Source organism: Rhipicephalus microplus, chromosome X (genome assembly GCF_043290135.1).
Source record: "Rhipicephalus microplus isolate Deutch F79 chromosome X, USDA_Rmic, whole genome shotgun sequence".
NCBI lineage: Eukaryota > Metazoa > Arthropoda > Arachnida > Ixodida > Ixodidae > Rhipicephalus > Rhipicephalus microplus.
The window spans coordinates 391,068,091-391,091,406 of record NC_134710.1 but is presented as its reverse complement, the minus strand read 5'-3'; the positions used below and the strand labels follow the sequence as shown (position 1 = coordinate 391,091,406).

Below are 23,316 nucleotides of genomic sequence, written 5' to 3'. Positions count from 1 at the left end.
ACAAAATGCTGCATACCCTGAAGTTCCCATAGGTGCTAAATGACTTTCCACGTAAGAAAGAGATCACACGGTATGGAGGTACATACATGTGTAATCTTTTTCTGTTCATATGCCTCAAGAAATACTTTTAAATAGTCATGCTTAACATTGCTTCGCTTATTAAGGGGGGAGGTGGGGATCGAAAGTGAAATTCTTTAGTTTTTGTCGTAGAGCAATGAAATTTGGCATGCTTACTGGAAACTGCGCTAAATGATAAATGACAAAGTTTCATTCAGCTATCTCCAGTAGTTCTGGCATTATAAATTTTTTTATCCATCAGTGTACTACCAAACTTGCCCAAAGCCTGGTGTGACAAAAAAACATGGTAGAAGCCTATAGTTGCTCTTATATTTTAGCCATTGGGATGGTTGATGTCGTGACATTCTGCAAATATTTTTATGACTCTGTTTTTATTTTACAGAGAACATTGTATACATGCTTGTAAATGTGGTCGTTATCATAATGTGAAATTAGCTTAGGAGTAAAAATACTGAGGTAGTAATTAACAAATATGAAAACGTCACGACATAGAAAATTCACTGAGGAACACAATGCAAAAAACCACATGAAAATCCGTCAAGCCATAGTCATGCAAGCATCGTGGCAAGCTGGACAGTCGGGTCAAAACACGTTTCTGAGAAAACTGGCGTTAAAGTTGAACAGTCAGTAAAGGTCCATCAAAATGCCCCGGGACTGTAATACTTTGTGTCTTTGCTTGCGAGGGTCTTCTTACGTCCTTTCTCTTTCATTTTTTCTGCACTGCGTGCTTTTCGTTTTCTTTGCTGGTCTTTTTCTTCAGCTCTTTGAAGGGCGAGGCTAGCAGGTTTGATGCCCGCGGACTTGCACATTTCAGTGTAGGCTCGCAAATTCCCAAAATTGTAGCGTGCAACTGCTTCATGTACTGTTGTCTCCACTGCGAACAATGAAGCGTGTTGGTCCTTTGAAGTCAGTGACCAAATAACTGAATGCAAGCTTTCCGCCGCATTCTGAGTTTTGTTGCCTTTGCATCGCTCCAACAGTTGCGGGTCAGAGAGACGTTGGTATACAGGCAGCAGAGCCTCCGCTACACGTTTCGACAGGTTATACCTGTGAGGTGGTGCTGGCTCCATTTTGGCCTGTGCTGAACGATGTTTGCACCAGCTATCAGGGCCAGGTGGGCAGAGCTCATGGTGAGGCTCGTCGTCGGTGGACGTGACGTGATAAAAAGTGGCCATCACGGCCCTTTGCATGTCAGGGACACTTGTGTGTTTTCGCAAGGCTAACCCGTAGTAGCTGGTCAGTTTTTTAATCAACTCCTGCGTCAGTCCACCTCTCCCACCCAATGGCTCCCCTTTCTTAGCTCTTGTCACCAGTGTGCGGAGAGCGGTGCCCATTCTCTTCTGCACATGGTTCACGCAGTCTTCTTTGGTCAGTGGTATGAAGCCGTACACCTCATCTTTGCACAGAGCAAGATAGGTTCGGCTGTCACCATCACATATAATGTTGGTGTAGCGGAGGCCATACCTGCTGACAGAGCGCCTGAAAAGTGTCAGAGCAGCCTCCACTTCCATCTGTCCGGAGCCAACATCAGTATTCTTCTGACATTGATGTTTCTCAGCCCAAGTGACGAAGTTGGGGTCGCTCTCTGCTGGTTGTTGACAACACCCAAGACAGAAGTTGGAAAGGACTGTGCAATCCAGCACAAGCCCCGTGTAAAACTCAATAATACATCCTACCCCAATGTGTGAGCTGTGGCCTCTTGTAAGCCACGTGCCGTCATACACAACTGTGATGTTGTTTGGGCTTGATGGCTGCATCTTACTGTACACGTCTTTTACCGCAAGCACAGCATCTGCAAAGATGTTTTGTGCAGCTTCCTCTGCTCCTGGTTTGAATGTTTTTTTTAGGTGTTCCTGATAGGTTTTTTGATGAATGCCCCGATGAGAGACATTCATTGTAGCCCAGAAGTCATTCAGGGCAGTGGGCCCTTTTCCAATGGACTTGATTGCTTGCATGGCTCTTAGGTTGACTTCAAAAGCCCTTCCTTCGGATTTTCTACTGGATGACCAAGGTGAATGAATAGGGCCACAGGAAGCACACAAAAGTACCAGTTTTACTGCCAGGCCCAATTTTGTCCCATGCTGCACTGACAAAGTCTTCTTACAACATTTTGGGCAGAGTGCAGGTCCTATTAGGGAATTCATGGCAGAAACCTGAATTAGGGTGAACTCATCCTCTTTTGTTGCCGATGTTTGCTCCGTTTGCTGCGCGAACCCGAACTTCCGCTCCGTTGCCGACACCTCGCGAAGTACATCGCGGACACTGCTGGCTTGCTTCTCGGCGCCTTCCGAGGACACGAAACCAGGTTCCAGGTGTATTTGAACGGTGCGCTTCCGCTGAGGCAAACGATCGCCGACATCCTGGACAGCTGGCACCACGTCGTCGTCCGCCGCCGCGAAAACGAAACTTTTCTCGCGTTCACACCGCACCGTGATGCCGCGGCTAGTTGATGGCCACGGTTCTTCAGTGTCACTGCCAGGCGTCGATTCACCGTCACTTTGAACAGCCGGCACCGCATCGTCACCCGCCGCAGCGAAAACGAAACTTCTTTCGCGTTCGGGCCGCACCGCAACGTCGCGGCTAGTTGACGGCCCCGCGTCATAGGCCTCACTGCCGAGCATTGGCAGCGAGCAGGTGTCGGCTTCCGACGACACGTAGCTTGGTGGCGACGCGGTACTCGGTTCGTCTGATTCAATCGCTGCTGACTGCTTCGTTTTCCCAACAGGAGGCTTGCGTTTACGCTTCCCGTAAGCGTACTTCGTCCGGTACTTCGTCCTGCGCTTCCGGTCCACGCGACGATCCATTGCGGGCGCTAAGCCTCGCGCTAGAGAAGAGTTGGCGTATCGGCGACCGTATCGGCGTATCGGCAGGGGATTCGCAAACTATAGTGCGCCAGCGTGTGCGTAGCAGACGTGCGTGCGCGGAGCAGACGACCAGCGCAAGCAAGCGCGTCCCAGCAGCCACTCACAGAGCGCGCTCAGTACCACGTGACAGGAGCGACCAATGGGTGCGCGTCTAAGGCGTCGCGGATGCCTTCGCATTTTTTCTGTTTGTGCGTTTATCTTAGCTCGTAGAGTCGTGGTTTCACCGGGAGAAGTACGGCGGTGAAGCAAGCTTTCCAGTGACACCAAGCTTTCCGCGAGCGGCGGCGAAGGCGCGGAAGTATCGCGCTCGGAAATGGGCCATTTTCGCGCAGATTTCAGCCAGCTTTTTGCGATCCGCGGTCAGAAAAACATTTTTTAAGCTTACTTTGAGATCGTTTTCGGCGGAAATATTTTTAGATATGATAGAAATGGTGATGCAGAATCCAAATCTGCCCTTATCCAAAATTCGTTTTTTTGCGAGAATTTCGCGATTTGATCCCCGCGTCCCCCCTTAAAAAGGATCGTACTGCTGTATTAATTCACATTCAGGCCAAAATAATTATCTTGGTTTGTTTATGTAGAATATCACTAATAAAATGCTGCATGCTCGGAAGTTCCATAAGTGCTAAATAGCTTTCCATGCAACAAAGGGACGACATAATAAGCAGGCACATATGTGTTTAATGTTTTACTCTTCGAATACGTAAACAAAAAATTAGGGGACTTAAAAGCCCCGCCTTTAGGAGTTGAACACGATAGTGACATCCTTTCAAACACTTGGTGCATAAAACCTTTCAAATTTGCTATGCACCCACTACGTGGCTTTAAGGGAACAGGCGCAGCAGCGTGTGTGCCTTTTGCAGTGGGGTACCAGCTTTCAACCAAGGAGCCATTTTGTTAATCACATATTCTGATGCCTGTTGGCAATGGGTGCTTATACAATGCATTATTACTGCAATATTTCATGTTGCATTGTGAAGCATGTATACAGGATGTGTGTGTTTGTGAAGCATGAAAACTTCTTTCAGAGCATTTCCAAGCAGAGAAAGTTCTTTTCACTGCTTTCACAACAGAGGGGTGACAGTGTGGTAGAACATCCACTTGCTACACAAATGACCCAGGTTCACTCCCCAGTTGGACCCAAACAATTCTGGTTCGGTTCCCACTCTGCTCCAAGATATTTATCATTAATTTATTTTATTTGCACCATTCTTGATTTTTCGGTCACGCATAAGATGATTTTTCATTAACAACCAACGACGCCGATGCTGACACCAACACCGGAATGTCTGCGAAATGAGTTTTAACGCTGTCGCGTTGAAACTTTTTAATAGCCACACTTAAGGTTGTTTCCATCATTAAAAGGGATCGCAGTACCGTATCAATTGACATTTAGGTATAAATTATCTTCCTTTGTTTACAGTCAACTGCTGATTTTTAGGTCTCCCTAAGAACCGAGAAATCACCCGAAAAAAAAAAATGGATTCATGCTTTTTAATTCTGCTCCTGTCGTCAAATTGTGAAGCATGTATACAGGATGTGTGTGTTTGTGAAGCATGAAAACTTCTTTCACAGCATTTCCAAGCAGAGAAAGTTCTTTTCACTGCTTTCACATGCAGAGGGGTGACCGTGTGTTAGAACATCCACTTGCTACACAGGATTGCAGTACCGTATCAATTGACATTTAGGTATAAATTATTATCTTGCTTTGTTTACAGTCGACTGCTGATTTTCATGTCTCCCTAAGAGCCGAGAAATCACCCGAAAAAAAAATATGGATTCATGCTTTTTAATTCTGCTCAAGTCGTCAAATTGTGAAGCCTGTATACAGGATGTGTGTGTTTGTGAAGCATGAAAACTTCTTTCACAGCATTTCCAAGCAGAGAAAGTTCTTTTCACTGCTTTCACAAGCAGAGGGGTGACCGTGTGATAGAACATCCACTTGCTACACAAATGACCCAGGTTCACTTCCCAGTTAGACCCAAACAATTCTGGTTTGGTTCCCACTCTGCTCCAAGATTTTTATCATTAATTTATTTTATTTGCACCGTTCTTTATTTTTTGGTCACGCATAAGATGATTTTTCATTAACAACCAACGACGCCGATGCTGACACCAACACCGGAATGTCTGTGAAATGATTTCTAACGCTATCGCGTTAAAACTTTTTAATAATAATCACACTTAAGGTTGCTTCCATCATTAAAAGGGATCACAGTACCGTATCAATTGACATTTAGGTATAAATTATTATCTTGCTTTGTTTACAGTCAACTGCTGATTTTTAGGTCTCCCTAAGAACCGAGAAATCACCCGAAAAAAAAAATGGATTCATGCTTTTAAATTCTGCTCAAGTCGTCAAATTGCCACCTTTATCCAAAATAGCATCAATGACTCCCAGCACACTTATCAGGCATTTTGTTGAGCACCCAGGCTCGTGTGAATACATTCCGCATGTGCCACGAACCCCACTTTACTGTGATGAGCACCACCAAGTCCGGCAAAGCGTGGATTAGCTCTCTCGCATGTGACGTTTGGAAATGACGATGCGTGCCGCAAGAGTGGGGGAGGAGCGGATCGTCTGACTTTTCCAGATTTATGTGCGTGCGTAAGTGATACGCTGCTGCATGAAAATCTCCACTGACACGCAATACTCCTGCCGTGTGCTCCCGATTGTTCCTAGTTGTGGGCAGCATGTCGTCAACAATGCTAACTTTGTCACTGCAGGGGCACTTGCTAGCTGTAGCGTGCGCACACCATTTGCCATGAAGGTGTTCGCAATGTCTGGTCAGTTCCTAACTGCACATGGACACAACGTTATAAATTTCGCTCATAAAAGCAACGCGTTTGTGAGATGAATCGAGCGACCTCACACAAAGAGGCAACACAAACGTTGGCATGGCACGCCGGGGTTGTTGCCCATTAAAAGCGTGCAGTTTGCTTACAACTGCACTGGGCCTCATGCACTACCGAGCCGTTAGCTGAAGATGCTTATAGAAAATTGTGTGCATTTAGGTCGAGCTTATGAGTTTGCCGCTGGCCACCATCCCGCTGCCATGCATTCCCAGTGCTTATCCGTAAACACACCGCCGCATTGCGCTGGAATAGTAACCCCTTCATATGTTTTAATCTGCATCTTACAACACCTAAGCATTGCCGAAAAACACACTTTTGAACACTGCTACGACTGCAAACTGATTGACTCGTGAAAGCTCTAGTTCAAACCCATGAGACGATAGATGCGGATGAGGCTGGGGGTTTAATTAATGCAGTTTCCAACCAGAGATCCCGAAAAAAGGTCTGAAAAATCAGATGCCGAAGCACTTTTGTGTCCGAAATTTCAGACGTTCTTATACATCAAAGTCTATGGGGCTTGTTACGGCACCACAAAGCGCCCAAATTTTCAAGCATGTTAAAAAAATCTGGCATCTCAAAAATTGCCAGTCGACAGTATGTGGAACCTCGATAACAAAACGCTGCATGCTTAGAAGTTCCCATATGTGCTAAATGACTTTCCAAGTGAAAAAAGAGATAACAAAGTATGGCGGCCCATACATGTCGAATCTTTTTCTATTTCTATGTCTGAAGAAAAACTTCTAAATAGTAAGGCTGAAGGTTGATTCATTCACTAAAAGCAGGGGTGCAACAGACAAAATACAATTTGGAGCAGCAGAGTTATTTTTGGAGCCCTAAAATCTATGTATATAATATATATAGTCAAGTAGATCCTCCGTGAGAACGGTAACAATGGAAACTGGCCGAAACTCTCGAAATAAACACTTCTGTTGTTACCATTCTCACGAAGAATCTACTTGACTATTTGCAATGCTACGGCTATGTTGGCTACCATGCCTGCCTATATATACAGGGTGCCCCACATAACTTGAGCCAACAATTTGAAAATGAGACACTTCAGTGGCGAATTGAACTAAACGCGTACTACTTGCACTAGGCTGTACGTACTCAGGCTATTTTTTATTTCTCCCTATACTAATTAGTTAATAAATCTTAATTACCTAGTCTTTTTATAGGCTGAAAACCCAAAATGTGAACACTGAGATGTAGAGCACTTTCAGAAACCACCCACAAAATTGTTTCCTGTACGATACGCCTAACGCTGTTATTTTTTCCGCGTAGTGAAGAAAGCCTATAGCAGCACTATAGCAGTACGCTATAGACTTTCTATGTAAGAAAAAGAGATTACATAATATGAAAGCACCAACGTACCTAATATTTTTCTCTTCCTATGCCTAAAAAAAAAGAAACCTCTAAGTAGTCATGGTTAAGATTGCTTCATTCATGTCCACATTAAACTGAAAAACTGCTTTACAGTATATTCTCAGTAGATGAAAATCTATTAGAGTGAACGCTGCTTAAATGGAACAAGTTATGCTAACAAGATTGGTTTCGTATTTGTATTCTGCACCCCTCTCCGTTCATCTCTCGGTAAATGAAACTCCTGTTAAATGAAACATATGTCCCTTCAGGTTCCATTTGATGAGAGTCTACTGTATTTGCATTATTTTATTTATAGATACTGCTGTGTCGATTTCAAGACGTAGCAAGAGTGAGTACATGTTTTAGTAGAAACAATAACAACAAACAACGCTAAGATTATACAAACAAGATGAAGGTGTGATATGCTTACATCTTACACAGATTTATAACTAAATCTTTCATCAGGTGCGAGTACAGATTTTTATAGGGACACAGAAAAAGAACAAACGCTAAGACAATGCAAAAACTAATTAAAACTAGATGGGGTTAGATAGTTTTAGCTGTGATCTAACCATTTCTAGGACTCAATTTCATGCCGTAGCAGAGAAACCTAACGCTAAATCTTCGAGTTCTTTTTTTTTTAATCAATTCAAGCTCTTTTACAACAGCAGCAGTTCACCTTTCCTTTATCTCAGCATCCAACAAGTCTTGCTTGTTTACTCTGCCATTCTGCCTAGCATGTGATCTTAGCACAATGAACCAAGAAGCAATTTTCAGCCTCCTCTCCTGAAAATTGAACTGGCCCCCTCACAGTCAACTTCCATGAAGTGCCAGAAAGCTACAGCAAGACTGGAAAATACAAAGCTCTTTATTGGCTGAACTTGTACTCGGCAAAAAAAATGTCAAAGTATAAGATATTCACGCTGTACAGTAAAAGCTCGTTAACCCGGATCTCACGGGACCGGTGAAAATGTCACAGTTAACCAAACTCCGGATTATCGAACGAACCATTAAAACTAAAAGAAAATGTACTTGGCACAAACTTTTATTTCATAAAAAACTGCGTCAACTTAGTCTGCCTCGTCATCGAAATTAGCGCTAGAACGAACTTCTTCAACCCCACGTGGTGGTGGTGTGCACGCTCGCTGTCGCGAGAACTGATGCAGAACTCCGTGAGGACAGCGAGGGCTTTGGTGGCCTCCTGCACGGTGCGATGTCGCGTCGGCTCAGCTTGAATGTCATCATCGGAACAGTGATTCTGATCCTCTTCAAGCACTTCCGATAATATGGAGGTTCAGAATTCACGTTCGCAGGTGTTGTGGGCGTTGCTTTACTTGCGAGCACCAGATTTAAAATAGCATTTGCTCTCACTAGGTAAAAGTATAAGAGACTTTCACCCCGACCACAAACCCAAATGCACAGAAGCTACACACAGCATTTCGCGAGCCTCACAAACCGCACGCTATTTCTGATTTCCTGCGGGCGAGCTACGAACGCAAACAGCTGCTCGTGTCACGACACATGCGCAGTGGCAGCGACCGCACCACATGGGCTCGTGGTGCGTTATTCATCAGTCAGCAAACCAGCAATGGCCTCACCATCATCAACGCGCACAAACAAAGCCCGAAAACCTAACGGTGATTTATATGTAAAAGCGCCAACTCGTGTAACAGTGAACTCTTTGACGTACCCTGTACTCAAGGGGCACACGCTACGTGCGAAGTCACAATGCAAAGAAATCAGTAGCATAAGCGTCGCAGGAAACTGGGGTAGTGGCAGCTGCGCCAACTGTCCCGTCGTCTGCACATGTGGCGCTATGCGCGGCACATTTCGTAGACACTGGATGCACCGGCAGTCCAAGCACTTTCTCCAGGTGGTGACTATGCGCCACCTGACCACTTCCCTCCTCATTCACTATCATGATGATCATATTCTGCTGCTGTTCGTTGGGTTTCGGTTTCTCCAAAACTTCCGCACCGCCGTCAGTTCAGCGGAATCGTTTACTGAAAGCATGAAGCCCCAATAGCCCTCTCTGGAATCGTTTGAGTTAACCGGTGCACGTCTAAATCCCACCAAATTAACGAGCATTTGACACCATTGAATATACACAGTTTTGCCGGGACTGTGTTGCGTGACCGAGTTAAATGAATTTCAGAGTTAACGAGATCCAGATAAACGAGCTTTTACTGTACACTGATAGCAGTGAGAACAGTTGTTGAAAATGAAGTACAGTTAGCCAAAACTTATACTAGTGTGTACAGCAGCCACTTTTTTGTCTGTCAGTGCCATATTACAGAATGAACGATAGTTATAACGCGAGAACAGAATGATGACACAGAGACAACAAGGACACGAAGGACACTGTCTCTGTCATCGTTCTGTTCTCGCGCTATAACTATCGTCATGCCATACCAACTAGCCCAAGCTGCCACACTTCTAAGTTACAGAATGAAGTTGCGAAAGATTGCTTCGTGGACATGTGCTTTATGGGCATGCACTTTCCCATACCTTTCTTGAAACTTAATTCAGTCGCATGGCAAAGATACACAGAAAAAACTGCCACTCATTCACCGTAGCTAAAGATTTGGCCGACTGTACTTTGATCAAAGGTAAGGCACATCAACATTTTACATGTGGCATGGAAGATTCCAGTCTTATTACTGGTGGCCGCTTTAGTTCCAGAGTACGCATGACTGCCGCCACTGCGCACTCAAGCTTATTACAACAATCTAATATAATTGAAAATGTTCTGACATTTCGGCATGGTGTGTGCAAGACAATTATTACACATGTAATGGGTCAGTTAAATAAAAATAAAAAAGAAGTGTGCGTGGTGACATCTGGTAGCTAGATCCATTGGGGGTATCCCTGCACCCCCTCTATCACTATCCAAATGACTTCTCATGTTGTAGCTGCCCCACTGAGGAAAAAAAGCCCTGTTGCTATTTCAACATTCAGTTCCCCTACTCTTCTTCCAAGAGCCGATGGCATACCCATGGTTGGCATAGAGGAGAAGACACAACCCACCCTCTCTTTCCTTCACCACACACATCAACGTACTCGTCCCAAACATGTCCATAACAACAATAAAATCTTAACAGTGCTTCTCTTTTCCAAGTGCTGATGCTGGCACCAGCTGTCGAGGAAAGCAGCTCGGGTGATTGGGTACTTTGTTCAAATGGGCTCTCTCTAGTTCAAGGTTTCTTTTATTCGAAGAAACACCTAGTCTCCATGGTAATCAAATTGAAGAGTTTCTGCTGTTCTAAGCCATGTTCCGAGAGGAAATCTACTGGCCGGCACATTACTGTCACTCATGGCACACAGCTGACATGGACAGGACATTGGCAGTCTCGAACTTTGACATTAAAGGTCGTGTCGCCTTTTGTTCTGCCTATCTGTCATTTTCGAGAGTCCTAGCTGGCCACTGGATTTGAAGCCCAGCTTGAACCCGCAGTGCTTAACCCGGCTAAAATTGGATGTCTTGTTGAAGGGAGAAAAATATGTCAAAATCTACTTCAGTCAAACAAACTTGAAACCACCTTGAAGGCTCTGCCAGCACTCTCCTTACATTGTGCGATATGCATCAAAACTGAAATCTGGAAAATGAAGCATAATGACTTGGGAGTAAATACTACAGCCTTCATTTATCAATAGCAGCACTTGTTGCTGCCAGACTATGCAAGTCATTGATATATCACAGGCTTTGAAGACCTGTTGAAGGAAATGTGACTGATCCCTCATCTTAGGAATTGTTATAACACGAAAGTGCAACGTGTCATTATAGAACTCGAGCACTTATTGTGCATTGTTTTGCCACAAGGACAAAGAAATGAATGCTACAGCAACAAACTATAATGTCATGCGAAGAATGGCAAGCAGCTCAAAACTTACAGCCAGCACGTCAAGCAGAAAGCCCGCACAAACTGAGCATACAGAGGACAAGCGAGGACTAATAACTATCACAGCTATACATTTAACCCTTTAGTGCCTGAATGATAAAACTGCCGAAAAAAAAATAGTTTTCATTTTCCAGCTTTAAATATCAACCTTTAAGGGGGCAGACTGGTCTTTGGGGCCAAAAAGCGACAAAAAAAGTCATTTTTTAAAATTGACATAATTGGTTTCTGCAAGTATTTTTCTACCTTTCTACAAGTATTTTTCTACTTTTTTGCAAATTTTCACACACCAGAAAGTGGTAATTTTTTTTTGTAATGTCACTCTAACTGTCCAGATTCTTGGTGCTGTAAACATGCATAACCTGCAAAAAAAACAGAGAACCGACTTCGAGGCTTCTTTATAATTTGCCGGCACCTATGTTAGAAGCTCTGCTACAAATTTATGAGCACCTTTATGAAGATTGCAAAACATGCACACCATGATTGTTTCTTTTTGAAGAAGCTGTGTGTTTTCATTTTTTTCCATTTTACTCAAAAAGTAAGTTTACGATTGTTAAATTTTGAGGCCTCAATATCTCTGCAGCTAGGGCAGATACAACAATAATTCTTTTTGCAATGGAAACCTGCATGTGTGTAGAATGCAAGTATGGGAGCAGAATTTAGAGCACGAGCCTTTTTTTTTTATTACTCATCAAAATTGTAACACAATTCCAACTGCTTTTGAAAATTAATAATCGCGGCTGTGGTGGCTGCATTTCCGATGGAGGCGGAAATGTTGTAGGCCCGTGTGCTCAGATTTGAGTGCACGTTAAAGAACCCCAGGTGGTCAAAATTTCCGGAGCCCTCCACTACGGCGTCTCATAATATGGTGGTTTTGGGACGTTAAACCCCACATATCAATCAATCATCATCACTTTGAAAATGAATAGTTCAATTTGCTGTAAAATAACCAAGAAAGGCCTAAAAACAAAAACTCTTGTATACTTTCAATATAGTCATTAGTCTATGCTGCCATATCTTAAATATCACTTTTAATTAAGCACTTTTTTTTCTATGGTGGCCTTAAACAATAGGGGTGAACTTAAGTTATTTCAGGAACAAGATGAGTGACAGGAAAACTAATTAAATATTTGAAATCAGCAGAAAAAACTGCATAATCCTGTGCAGTTTGATCAAGATCACTGAAGAAATAAAAAAATGTCTAAGACAAGTCTGCTCCATTAAATAATTCCACAGTTAAATTATCTAAAATGTACCTTTAATGCATACTTTTATGTATATAGTCGATTTTCTACATGCCACAGAAGCGAAGACCTCACAATAAAGAAACGTACTTAAGAAACGTACGTAAGAAACTACGCAACATGTTGGATGCCACGTCTTGAGTGCATACGCACCAAACAAACAAAATTCTTGAAGATGGAACTTGCACCAGTCAGGAGAGAAAGAACAAAGAAGTGAGCGCTCTTTATGCTTTAAGCTTTCTGCAATCAGATACAAAACAATTGGTTCTAGGATAAAATCCACTTCAAGAGATAGTGTTAAATTTTTCATGCAGAAAGTTAAATTCCCCGTGAGCACTTGACAGCCGGCATTAGATGCAGCACGCACTCCATGACTTGCTTGCTTAAAGTTTTTCGGTATGTCGCAAATTCATTACACTAGGCAGTAAATGCATACTGACTGTGCACCAGCAATGCACTGCTCAAACAGACAGAAATATACACTAAACGAGCGCACAAGTATGCACAGGATGAGCGCGAACTGCCACAATTCTTATTTCATGTTTGAGCAGCGCACTCCTTCAACAAACCCGGCCGCAGCAGTGAATGAAGTGACCGCCGTGCTCTCCTTATCCACTTAACTTCAAAGCAAACTTGCGGTAGAAGCACAAGAAGTGCCAAGTGCCCGAATCCTGAGATAAGCACACGAGTACACGCATGGCATAGTTCCTTCCTCTGTGGCGCATGGCAACATGCAAGATGAGGACCTTTAGAGCGCATGCACCCGATGAATGCACCTCGCACCGTCTCGCTGCAGATTACGAAAATGCGCTGAAGTTGCTGAGCTACGAAGACTGCGATGGGTACATGATGTATATAAATAGCTCGCCCTTAACATATGTGCCAATGAATGTGTGTGGTCAAGTGGTTTGCGCAGGGCTTTGAAAAGCAAGAGGTCACAGATTCGACGCTCCGTGACGAAATTTTTTTAGTTTCTTTTTTCTTCGCAATCTGTTAGTATATATTTACAATGTCATATACATGATAGAAATAGATCAGCAGAGCCATGATGGAACATGGCATAAAATACTTTCATGTTGAAATAGCTTACTTGGGAGGTTAGTGTACTACCATCTAAGCGTTTACTGTCCTTTGGTGATGTGACAATTGGCAGATTTCCTCCAAGCTTTGGGACACATGGGTTGCGCAAAACAAACGGCACAAGTGTCTGTTCAGAAGAGGGTAGTGCTTACCACTATTCTCCATCCACTGGAAGTCTGTCGCATAAAAGCAGACAAAGTACTGGGCGTCTATGAACACCGGCACGAGACTGTTGAGCTGGTCTGCCAGCCAGAAGTCTGCAAAGCCCACGTAGAAGAAAGGAGCAGCGAAAATTCGGCCCAGCACTCGTAGTAGCCAGAAGCGCGCCTGGTGCCTCATGGTGTGCAACGGGTTCACCAGAAACACCAGCATGAGTAGAAGCAGTGCAAGAGGGTTGGCATATGTGGGAATGGCCAGGGGGCCCGAGTAGAGGAACGCCAGCACGCTCAGTGCCCACAGGACACCAAAGATGGCTGCCATCTGAAACGAGATGCAAGTATAGGTCACACAGTATTTTAGAAGTCCCACTGCACAACACTGGCAATTTGACGACTGGAAGACAAAACAACATTGCATCGAAGGGAAGGCAAAGAAGAAGTTCCACTATTTTGAATAATTTATAGCCAAGAGCAACACTACAGTGGGGCATTCTCTCCAGCACCATTTACTGCATCTGTCTCTGCTGTGGATTGCCTGGGGACACCGCTCATACTTGGGGTCCGTGACTTGAGCGATTGATTGAGCTACCGGTCGACACTTACGACAGCGCTCAATAAATTCTTTAACAAATTATAAATTGTAAATCTAAACATCGAGCTTGTACTACATTTACATATATATCTTGTCATCTATACATTGACTGCAGTGTTAGATATCCCAGAAAATGATATATTCTGAAGTTTCAAAAGGTCTTGGCAAATAAGACTTGGAAAAACAATATCTCTTCATTTTAAAAATATGAAAGTAAAGTGTTTGCACATGTTTTCCAGTATACCCCTTCATCTTCCATTATTTTTATCAACCTAAAAAAGCAACCTCAAAGCAAGCAGTAACATCGTCTGCTCGCAATAACCCCTAATGATGATAGCGCACGACAGCCTACTATCAGTGCACAGAGCCTCAATCCGAATCAAGCCAAATCAAAGTGGCAAGTGCACATTGCAGCATGTATTGAGCATTATGTCTGTTATGTGGTAACGCTATGGGGCGATACAGAAGCTGCACGGCTGCTTTTAAGTTGAAAGTGATCGATCACGCACTAAACAATGGCAAGAGGGCCGCCGATAGGCACTTCGGAATCAACGAGTTTTGTGTTCACTAATGGTGATGGCAGCACGAGCAGCTGAAAGCCACCAAGACGTGTTGGGCCTTCCGTCTGCCTAAGAATGGGATGGATGGTAAACTATTTTGTCAGAAGGCAACTGCAGTGATTCTGTGTTAGATGGCCATCAGCCCAAGCTTGACATTGTCCGCCAACCTTTTGCGGGCTCCCGTTGAGTGACAAACGCTAACGCTACGCCTGCAACGCCCACAAGCTTTGTATACAAAATTCTAGTGCTCAACTATTTGCTTGCGGCTTTTGTGTCTCAAATAATCTTGCCTCGTGTTGAACCTGTGCTTTTATTATTAAGGTAAATTTTTATTGGTACTTCTCCAAGCTTGCAGTTGATTTGATTGATATGCGGGGTTTAATGTCCCAAAACCACCATATGATTATGAGAGACGCCGTAGTGGAGGGATCCGGAAATTTCGACCACCTGGGGTTCTTTAACGTGCGGCCAAATTTGAGCACACGGGCCTACAACATTTCCGCCTCCATCGGAAATGCAGCCGCCGCAGCCGGGATTTGATCCCGAAAGCTTGCAGTTAGTTACTGGTATGAGAATCCCAATTTGCGGCCACTTCATTTTCCTTTTCGGTCTGTACATTTCCGAAAAAAAATTCCCCCCCCCCCCCCCCCGTATTCTCGCACATCCAATTTTTCACTGGTTTTCCACGAAAAAGTGCGAGAATTATGCGAGTAATAACAGTACTGTTTTTGTAGCTTCCATTGTATATCTACAGAAAAACATGAAGTTTCTTTCCAGGTGAAAGAAAATGTCGTCTGACCAGTGACCACTAAACTGTTAGCCAAGACTAAAAAAATGGGTAAAAAAATGTTGGCAAATTGAGAAACGTAAAACTAAAATTACTGTAGATTTTGAACTCTGTCCTCTTGAGAAAATTTTTTCATAATGTCAGTGCAATCACTTCCATTATGACTAAAGATAGTGTGCTGAATTTTTCGCTGCATGCTGAATAGCTATGTAGCACTAGAATAAATCAAACTTATAGTTGTAGAATGAATCATTTTTGTTTGATGGTAAATATAGAGAAATTTGTCAGAAATATTGCACCTGAAGAAAAACATTTTTTTGTAATAAAGTTTTCATTTTCAATTTCACTCATTTCCAATTCATAAAGTATTTTTGTATAAAGAGCTGTTCGGTCAGTAGCCAGAGGATAGTGTAGGCCCATATTCAATATATATATATATATATATATATATATATATATATATATATATATATATATATATATATATATATATATATATATATAGCAGCTACATCATGAGCATATCTAATTCTCGGGAACCATATCTTAATGGTGAGGCAAAAATGCATAAACTCAACATCAAAGAAAAGCAAAGAATGCATTCTATAATAACTAAAAAATAATTTAGCACAGTACAAAATACAACAGAATTAAAGTATGGAAAATCGCATAATTTTTTAGAAGTATAATTTTTTCACAGCAGGCGTGAAATGATAAGCCATATTTACTTCAAAAGGTACTGCGTACCGAATTTCGGCGCCATGAAACTCTAGCAGTCGTTGGCCGTACATGTTCTGAGTAAATGGTAGGTTGAAATTTATATTTATTGCATTCCTTGCGTTGAGAATAGGTGTAATGAACGAATTTGGTGTTAACGAGTGATTTCCACATAAAATATTTATTGAAATGGCCACTTTTCATTTTGCATGTCATAGAGAATGGTAGTATACCGAGTTGATTTTAAAGCAAGTTATTATTATAGTGCGGTCGTGTGTATGTCATAATGCACAAGGCTCTTATCTGTAATCGAATAATAGGATATAAGTATGTTTTTTATGTACCTGACCATGATTCCGAACAATATATTGTGTGACAGTGAAATATCGAAAAGTACCCAATTTTTATTATGCTATGATTAAGACATTCTCTGCATTTTATTAGCAGAAAGCAAGCTGAAGCTCATTTGGTGCATATATTAGATATGTGTGGTCTTCAGTTCAAGTTGCAGTCCAATATCTCTGGAAACACATAGTGTACTAACCAACTTTGAACATGGGTTCCGGAAGGGATACTCTACCTGCACCCAGCTGGTACAGACAGTGCATGACTTTGCTATCTCTATTAATAACGGCAATCAAACCGACGCCATTTTCATGGATTTTTCCAAAGCCTTTGATAAAGTTTCACACCAAAAATTACTTCTCAAACTAGGCGAAATTTTCAGGAACAACCAATTACTTAAATGGATCTTGGCATACCTATCAAACCGCGAACAGTTTGTTAATTTTAAAAACAGCAGCTCCTGTAGGCTAACGGTTAGCTCTGGCGTTCCCCAGGGTTCGGTGCTTGGTCCCATCCTCTTTCTGGTATATATTAATGATATTGTTCACAATATTCCTGTGAAAATGAAACTTTTTGCAGATGATTGCGTAATTTACTCTGAAATAAGCAGCATGTCAGATCAATTTCTTCTAAACGATGCCCTTCAAAAAGTTATCACGTGGTGTGACCAATGGCAGATGGCTGTAAACTTCGATAAAACTGTAGTCATGAGAATTACCCAGAAAAAGAATCCTTTTGTCTTTAACTACTCTGTGAACGCAATCACTCTGAGAGAAGTAACTCAATATATAAGTACCTCGGTTTATGGATAACTAATAATCTTAATTGGAATAAGCACATTGATTTTGTGATTGCTGCCGCAAATAGAAAGCTTTTCTTTCTTAGACGAGCGCTGAAACTTTCCACTCCTGACGTTCGTTTACTTGCGTACAAATCAGTAGTTCGACTAGCATTAGAATATTGCGTCGTTATCTGGGATCCATACACAAAGACAAACATCAGCAGGCTGAAAAACGTACAAAAGAAGGCTGCGCGCTACATATTTAACAAATTTGGGCGCACTTCAGTTACCGAACTTCTACGACGAGCCGACTTAAAGTCGTTAGCACACAGGAATCTTTTAACGCGACTGAAGTGTTTCTATCAAATAATCAAGGGGCATTATAAAATAGATTTTTCAGATGTGATTTCATTTTCAGCTGGGTACACGACCAGACAAAGACACCAACTAACAGTCACCCCCCATCGCACACGTACTAACTGTTATAAGTATTCCTTTTTTCCCAGAACTATTTCTGATTGGAATAAACTTCAGAATTCACAAGTTCTACAGCCTTCTCTAAGTTTGTTTGAGTCCCACCTTAATTAGCATTGTATAACAATTCTCTGTTGTTGTATTATTTGTAACAACTTTTTGTACCCGAGAAGAAGAGCCATTTCATCTGTGTTGAATTGTACAGTTGTGGTAAACCATGTATCCTTTTTATGCACTGTAACCCACCTGCTAAAATCCCTATCAGGGATTGCAGTATTTATAAATAAAAATAAATAAAATAATACCCCTAAATACTTTGTTCCCTACTTCCATTTTTCCACCTATGAGCTGAATTTCCAAAGCTCTTGTATAACATTTGGCAAGACAGGAGAAGAATACAGTCAAACACGGTTAGATCTAACCCACATATATCGAATTTTCGGGTATAACGAACTCGCAAGTTATCCCCTTGAAATTACTTTGTAGAAGTATACAACTCGCACGTTTATATCGATCGGTATTTTTGCCCGCCATCAAATATATCGCACACCGTTCGAGCTGAAAGGTGCGCTCGCATGTGGCCATCACCTCCCAAGTGCTTTATTGCTTTCATTGTCGTGTCGCCTACGTACCATTGCATGTGCAGCATTTCTCTTTTGCGTGTGTGGTGTGCAAAGCCGCTGTGGACTCCTTGAATTGTGGACTTCTCGTGTAACTTTGGTCAGCGTCACGAAGCGCAAGATCCTTCACTTTGTGACGAAGTTGAAGGCTATTGAGCGTGTTGAGGTGGGCGAGAAATGTTCGAGTGTCGTGAGCGACTTCAGGATACCACGGAGCACTCTGAGTACCTTGTTGAAAAATAAGGCAGATATCAAGGCAGAGGCAGTGGAGCAGCAAACGTCGAGAGCCTGTCATGTGCGTGCTTGTGCCCAAGAGAATGTAGAAAAGGCACTCCAGGCCTGGTTTTTCAAGGTGCGCACGAAGAACATTTCGGTGGATGGCCCATTGCTGATCATGTAGGCCAAATGGTTTGCCGCTGTACTCAGTGAAACAACTTCGCCGACAACAGCAGGTGGTTTCACCAATTCAAGCAGCGCTACAACATTGTTGGCAAAGCCATTTCTGGCCAAAGCGAAGCTGTCAGCAGCCAGGACATCCAGCAGTGAATGACGAAGAAGTGGCCAAAAATCTCCACGAAGTTTTCTCCCATGGAGATCATCAATGCTTGGTGAGATTAAGACGGACAGAGTAGTCAACTGCTTCCGCAAGGCAGACTTCGAGACAGTGGAACTTGCAGAAACCGGTAAAGATGACGACAAGCGCATAGACGATGCGTTTCGAGAGTTGTGATAAGATCAAGACTAGCATCTTCAACATTTCAAAAGCGAAAAAGCAGGCCAAGGTTAGCAATTTTTTTTTTCACGCAAATAATTCTGTTGCGGCATGTGTGCTGCATAAGATGTCATTCTGAATGCACCTATTGTAGGTGATGATCCGCTACAGGTAAGCTCTCGGGGGCCTGAATTTTTTATATCGAATTTTTCATATATCGAACTAATCGCGATCCCCTTCGACTTCGATATATCCGTGTTTGACTGTACTATGTAATTTGTCTCGTCTCTATTCAGTGTTAATTTAAACCAAGATGATATGCTAGATAGCTCACAATTTATTGTATTCTGCAATTCACTAAGGGATTTCCCCGAGAATAATAGCGCGGTATCATCGGCAGAAGTAACAGAATTTGACGACTTTAGTGCTGTTGGGAGGTCATTGATGTATAGTAAGAGCAGCAGGGCCCCAATACTGATCTTTTCGGAACTCCCACAGCAGTAGTAGAATATTGAGAAGCAAGCACACCGATTCTTACATATTGTTTTCGACCATTTAGGTAGCTTGAAAAAAGGTTCATTGTAACCTTGCTAAAGCCAAACGTCTGCAATTTTTTGGAAGTGCAGAATGACAGACTGTGTAGAACGCTTTTTTAAAATCTAAAATTATCCCTCTGGCAAAGTCGTTTTTGTGTAAAGCTGTGTATATATTCTGAGTTAGTTCTAACACTGCTGATGGCGTTGATCTATTAGTTCTGAATCCGTGCTTTCGTTTAGGTACTGCTTCAGCTGAGCCGCGATCGCCCTCTGAAATACAGTATTTAATATGCTAAGCACAGAGATAGGCCTATAGATTCTGGGTTCACTGATACCGCCAGAGAGACGCGGCTGGAGTGAGACACTGTGTAGACGTGCTTCGCATGAGCTCCAACCCGGTGACTGACAATCGCAGGACGCGCTTTGTTCTGGACTTGCTGTCAGTGGGCTCGTCTGCAGGAGGTTGCCCTGTACCTACGGACACCACTCTTATAGGCAAGTTTGTCCCTGTTTATTGAGTTTCCGAGATTTTCCTATCAACCCCGCGGTGGCAAGGCTAGGCCTATCTCCTAGGCCAAGCCTGGGCCGCGTCACAGGGCGTCTGGCTTGCGCCTGGCGGTCGTGGACCTTGTTAGGCTGAAGATGGAATATTACGTCAAAGGGGAGACTATAACGCCCGAAGATTTTGAAGCGGGAGAGTGGGCTCAGTGCTGAAGGCACAGGACCACTTCAAGAAGACTCTGCGTGGTGACAACGCCAAGAGTAAGTCTTGCGAGACGCAGGCCGGTAGCGACGGGCGCAAGACGCAGGGAGCGCAGCGAGTCAAGGGGGGAAAAGCGCCTGTGTAGAAGAAATGCGGACCGTTTCTCACGTTGCCAGCCACGGATTTCAAGGTTGTGTACAGGACCCAGAACTGGGACTTGAGTGTTGTGACAGCGAGAGAACTCGGATGTGCACTGAGAGCAGCAGCGCGTTTAACGAGTGCGATTGCCACGGAAGAAGACATTGTGCGGGTTAATGGCACAAACAACACGTTGACGTTTGAGCGCACCGTGCATAAATCGCAGTGGGCCATATGCGAATGTGAAGACGCTCAAGCTGGGTGATCGTGACCTGCCGGTTTCGGCGTTCATGGCACCGTTGGAGAACTCCGTGCGGGGAGCGATTTACAATGCTTATGATGGATGCCCAGTGGAAGAAGTTTGGGTGGGATTCCTGAAGAAGAATGAAGGCATAGACATTCTGGACGTGAGACCTCTGGGAAAGTCAAAGGCGATTCAGATCACGTTCGGGGGAAAATGCATACCCCGGCAGGTTATTTACTAGAACTGTCTGTACGCTGTGATCCCGTATAGAAATTTAGTCGGGACCTGCTACAACTGCAGACGAGTTGGACCTCGAGCGGACATTTGCTATTGTCCGAAGAGTAACTTATGTCACCGTTGCGGGAAGGACCATCCTGCCCCGCCAGAAGGAGAGCCACTCACGTGCACACCGGACGGCATCGTGTGCCATGGTGCGCATCACACAGGGAGCCGGAACTGCAAGTTTCGCCTGGCTGGAAAGCCACCGACAGGCCGACAGCAGAGCATCGAAAGAGAGAGCAAAGCTGGCAACGATGAGTGGTCCTCGAGGGCCATGGAGCGGTCATCGAAGAGTAAGGAAGGCACAAGCAAAAGCAGGGGCCGGTCGAGTTCCTTCTCCCCATTGCCAGGGCGCGGGGGCAGCCAAGATAATGGACGAGTATCCAGTCCCAACAACTACGCACGCGACACCAAAAAAAAAGGTGAGCTTGTCAGGCACGGCCTCCCAGAACGAAACCGCTCGAGAAAGGAAGTTAGCCGCACTGGTTCAGCGGCAGGGAGGTTTGATTAAAGAAATAGAAAATAGAATTGCAGAGATGGAACGCGCACTTAAAAACGACGACGGCAGGGGACACAGGCACCAGCAGTATAAGGCCTACAGAAAGCGACGCAAGAGGTGTCTGCTCGCGTACAGGAGAGTGCAGCTATGGAAGTGGAGAATCGGGGGACAGAGAAGAGACCACTGCCGGGGGAAAAGGAAGCTAACACATAACGATTAGCCAAAACGTCACCAGTAGACATGCCATAGCCTGTTTTTAAGGTCACTAGTCTTAAGTCGGATGTAACTACACTGGCAAACAAGGGAAAAGACAAGATAGATTGGAGGCTCGAGTCGAAAAAATCGAAGCCAGATTAGACACAATAGAGGAGCGTCTCGGCATGCTCTCCAGTGAATTTAGGGATTCCCAAACCCAGGTCTAGGGCATGTTTCAGCAGCTTCATACTCTATTGGAGGCAAGACTGCCTCCCGTGGGTGGCCAAGTGCCATTACTCAACCTGGTGCCTCATCATGGCGCCTCGCCAGCAAATTGAGGTTTGGCAGTAGAGCTGCAGGGGCTTTCGTCAAAAGCGGGGTAACCTGCAGTTGCACGTACAAAATCTGGACAGTAAACCAGAGATAATAGCCTTACAGGAGGCTAATGGTTCCGTAAAATTACCCGAATTTAAGGCATTCATAGCACCAGGAATTGATTCAAGGGGCGTATCACGTGTCTTCACAGCCGTGCTTGTCCATTGCAACATCACTGCCATTCAGCAATTCGTAAATAGCAGCAGGGAAACCTATGTCCTGCTAGAGATTTTGCCTAAACAAAAGTATGAGAACAGTCTGTTTTTACTTAATGTGTATAGTTCTCCAAAAGATAACGAATTGGGCTTGCCACAACTCCTGATTCAAACTCAACGGTTAGCAGCTCGTGCTCTGCTTATAGTGGTAGGAGATTTCAATGCGCCTCACCCGGAGTGGGGTTATATTCGAGCAAGCCCAAAGGGCAATCGGCTCTGGCAAGTTACCCAGGATCTGCGATGGACGCTGTTAAACAATGCGAAAGATCATACGAGAATAGGCAACAGCATAAGCATGGATACCTCTCCAGACCTAACGTTTTTTAGAGGCATCAGTAATGCAAAGTGGATTAACACGGGACAAGCACTGGGAAGTGATCACTATATCCTTTCTACATTGTTTAGCGCTGCGAAGCATAAAGACGAAGTGAGGGGGCATAGAATTACAGATTGGGACAAATTTAGGAAAAACGAAGCAGACACTGTGAACGGGAAAATTAATGACCTGGACACATGGATAGAGGTGCTCAAGGAGGATGTAAAGAATACCACGGTAGAAGTGCCAGTCAAGCAGGAGGAGTTTAGCGCTGACTCTAGACTATTACACATGCGGGAAGTGCACGCAAGTCTCTTGAGAAAGTGGAAGAAGCAAAAACATAATGGCGTCCTTCGCAGAAGGACTGCCAAGTTAGAACGTAAAATCGAAAATTATACAATTGAGTTGCAAGCCAAGCAGTGGGGCCAGATTTGTGATCGCATGAATGGAAAGTTTGGATGCAAAAAGACATGGCAGCTGTTGAGGCATCTTTTGGATCTGGCAGCAACAAAATCTGTGCAACGGGGACAAATGACTCGGTCAATGCATCAATATGAAGGCACAATTGCAGAGTTTATACAGGAACTCCGGAATCGGTACATAACTGATGGAGTAGACGGTTGCTTACCACACTACTCGGGAGTGGAAAACTCAGAACTAGCTGAAGAGTTCGAAATTGCGGAGGTGGAG

The 23,316-nt window shown here is 43.8% G+C and overlaps 2 protein-coding genes across 7 annotated transcripts in view; both read right to left on the bottom strand.

The window, feature by feature from the left end:
* LOC119161011 (solute carrier family 53 member 1) overlaps window positions 1-23,316 on the bottom strand; it is a 264,235-nt gene that overhangs the window by 139,600 nt on the left and 101,319 nt on the right. For all 6 annotated transcript variants that reach the window (XM_037413324.2, XM_037413322.2, XM_037413323.2 and 3 more), the window contains exon 9: window positions 13,533-13,860. In XM_037413324.2, the coding sequence (XP_037269221.2) occupies window positions 13,533-13,860 (328 nt within the window). The remainder of the gene's footprint in view (window positions 1-13,532; window positions 13,861-23,316) is intronic.
* Window positions 433-3,487, bottom strand: LOC142776446 (uncharacterized). Its single transcript, XM_075880140.1, has one exon. The coding sequence runs from the start codon at window positions 2,880-2,882 to the stop codon at window positions 717-719; it is 2,166 nt and encodes a 721-aa protein (XP_075736255.1). The 5' UTR covers window positions 2,883-3,487; the 3' UTR covers window positions 433-716.

What these genes read in the sequence shown, in the direction of transcription:
- LOC142776446 (XM_075880140.1), bottom strand. Translation starts at nt 2,882, where the DNA reads ATGGATCGTCGCGTGGACCGGAAGCGCAGGACGAAGTACCGGACGAAG.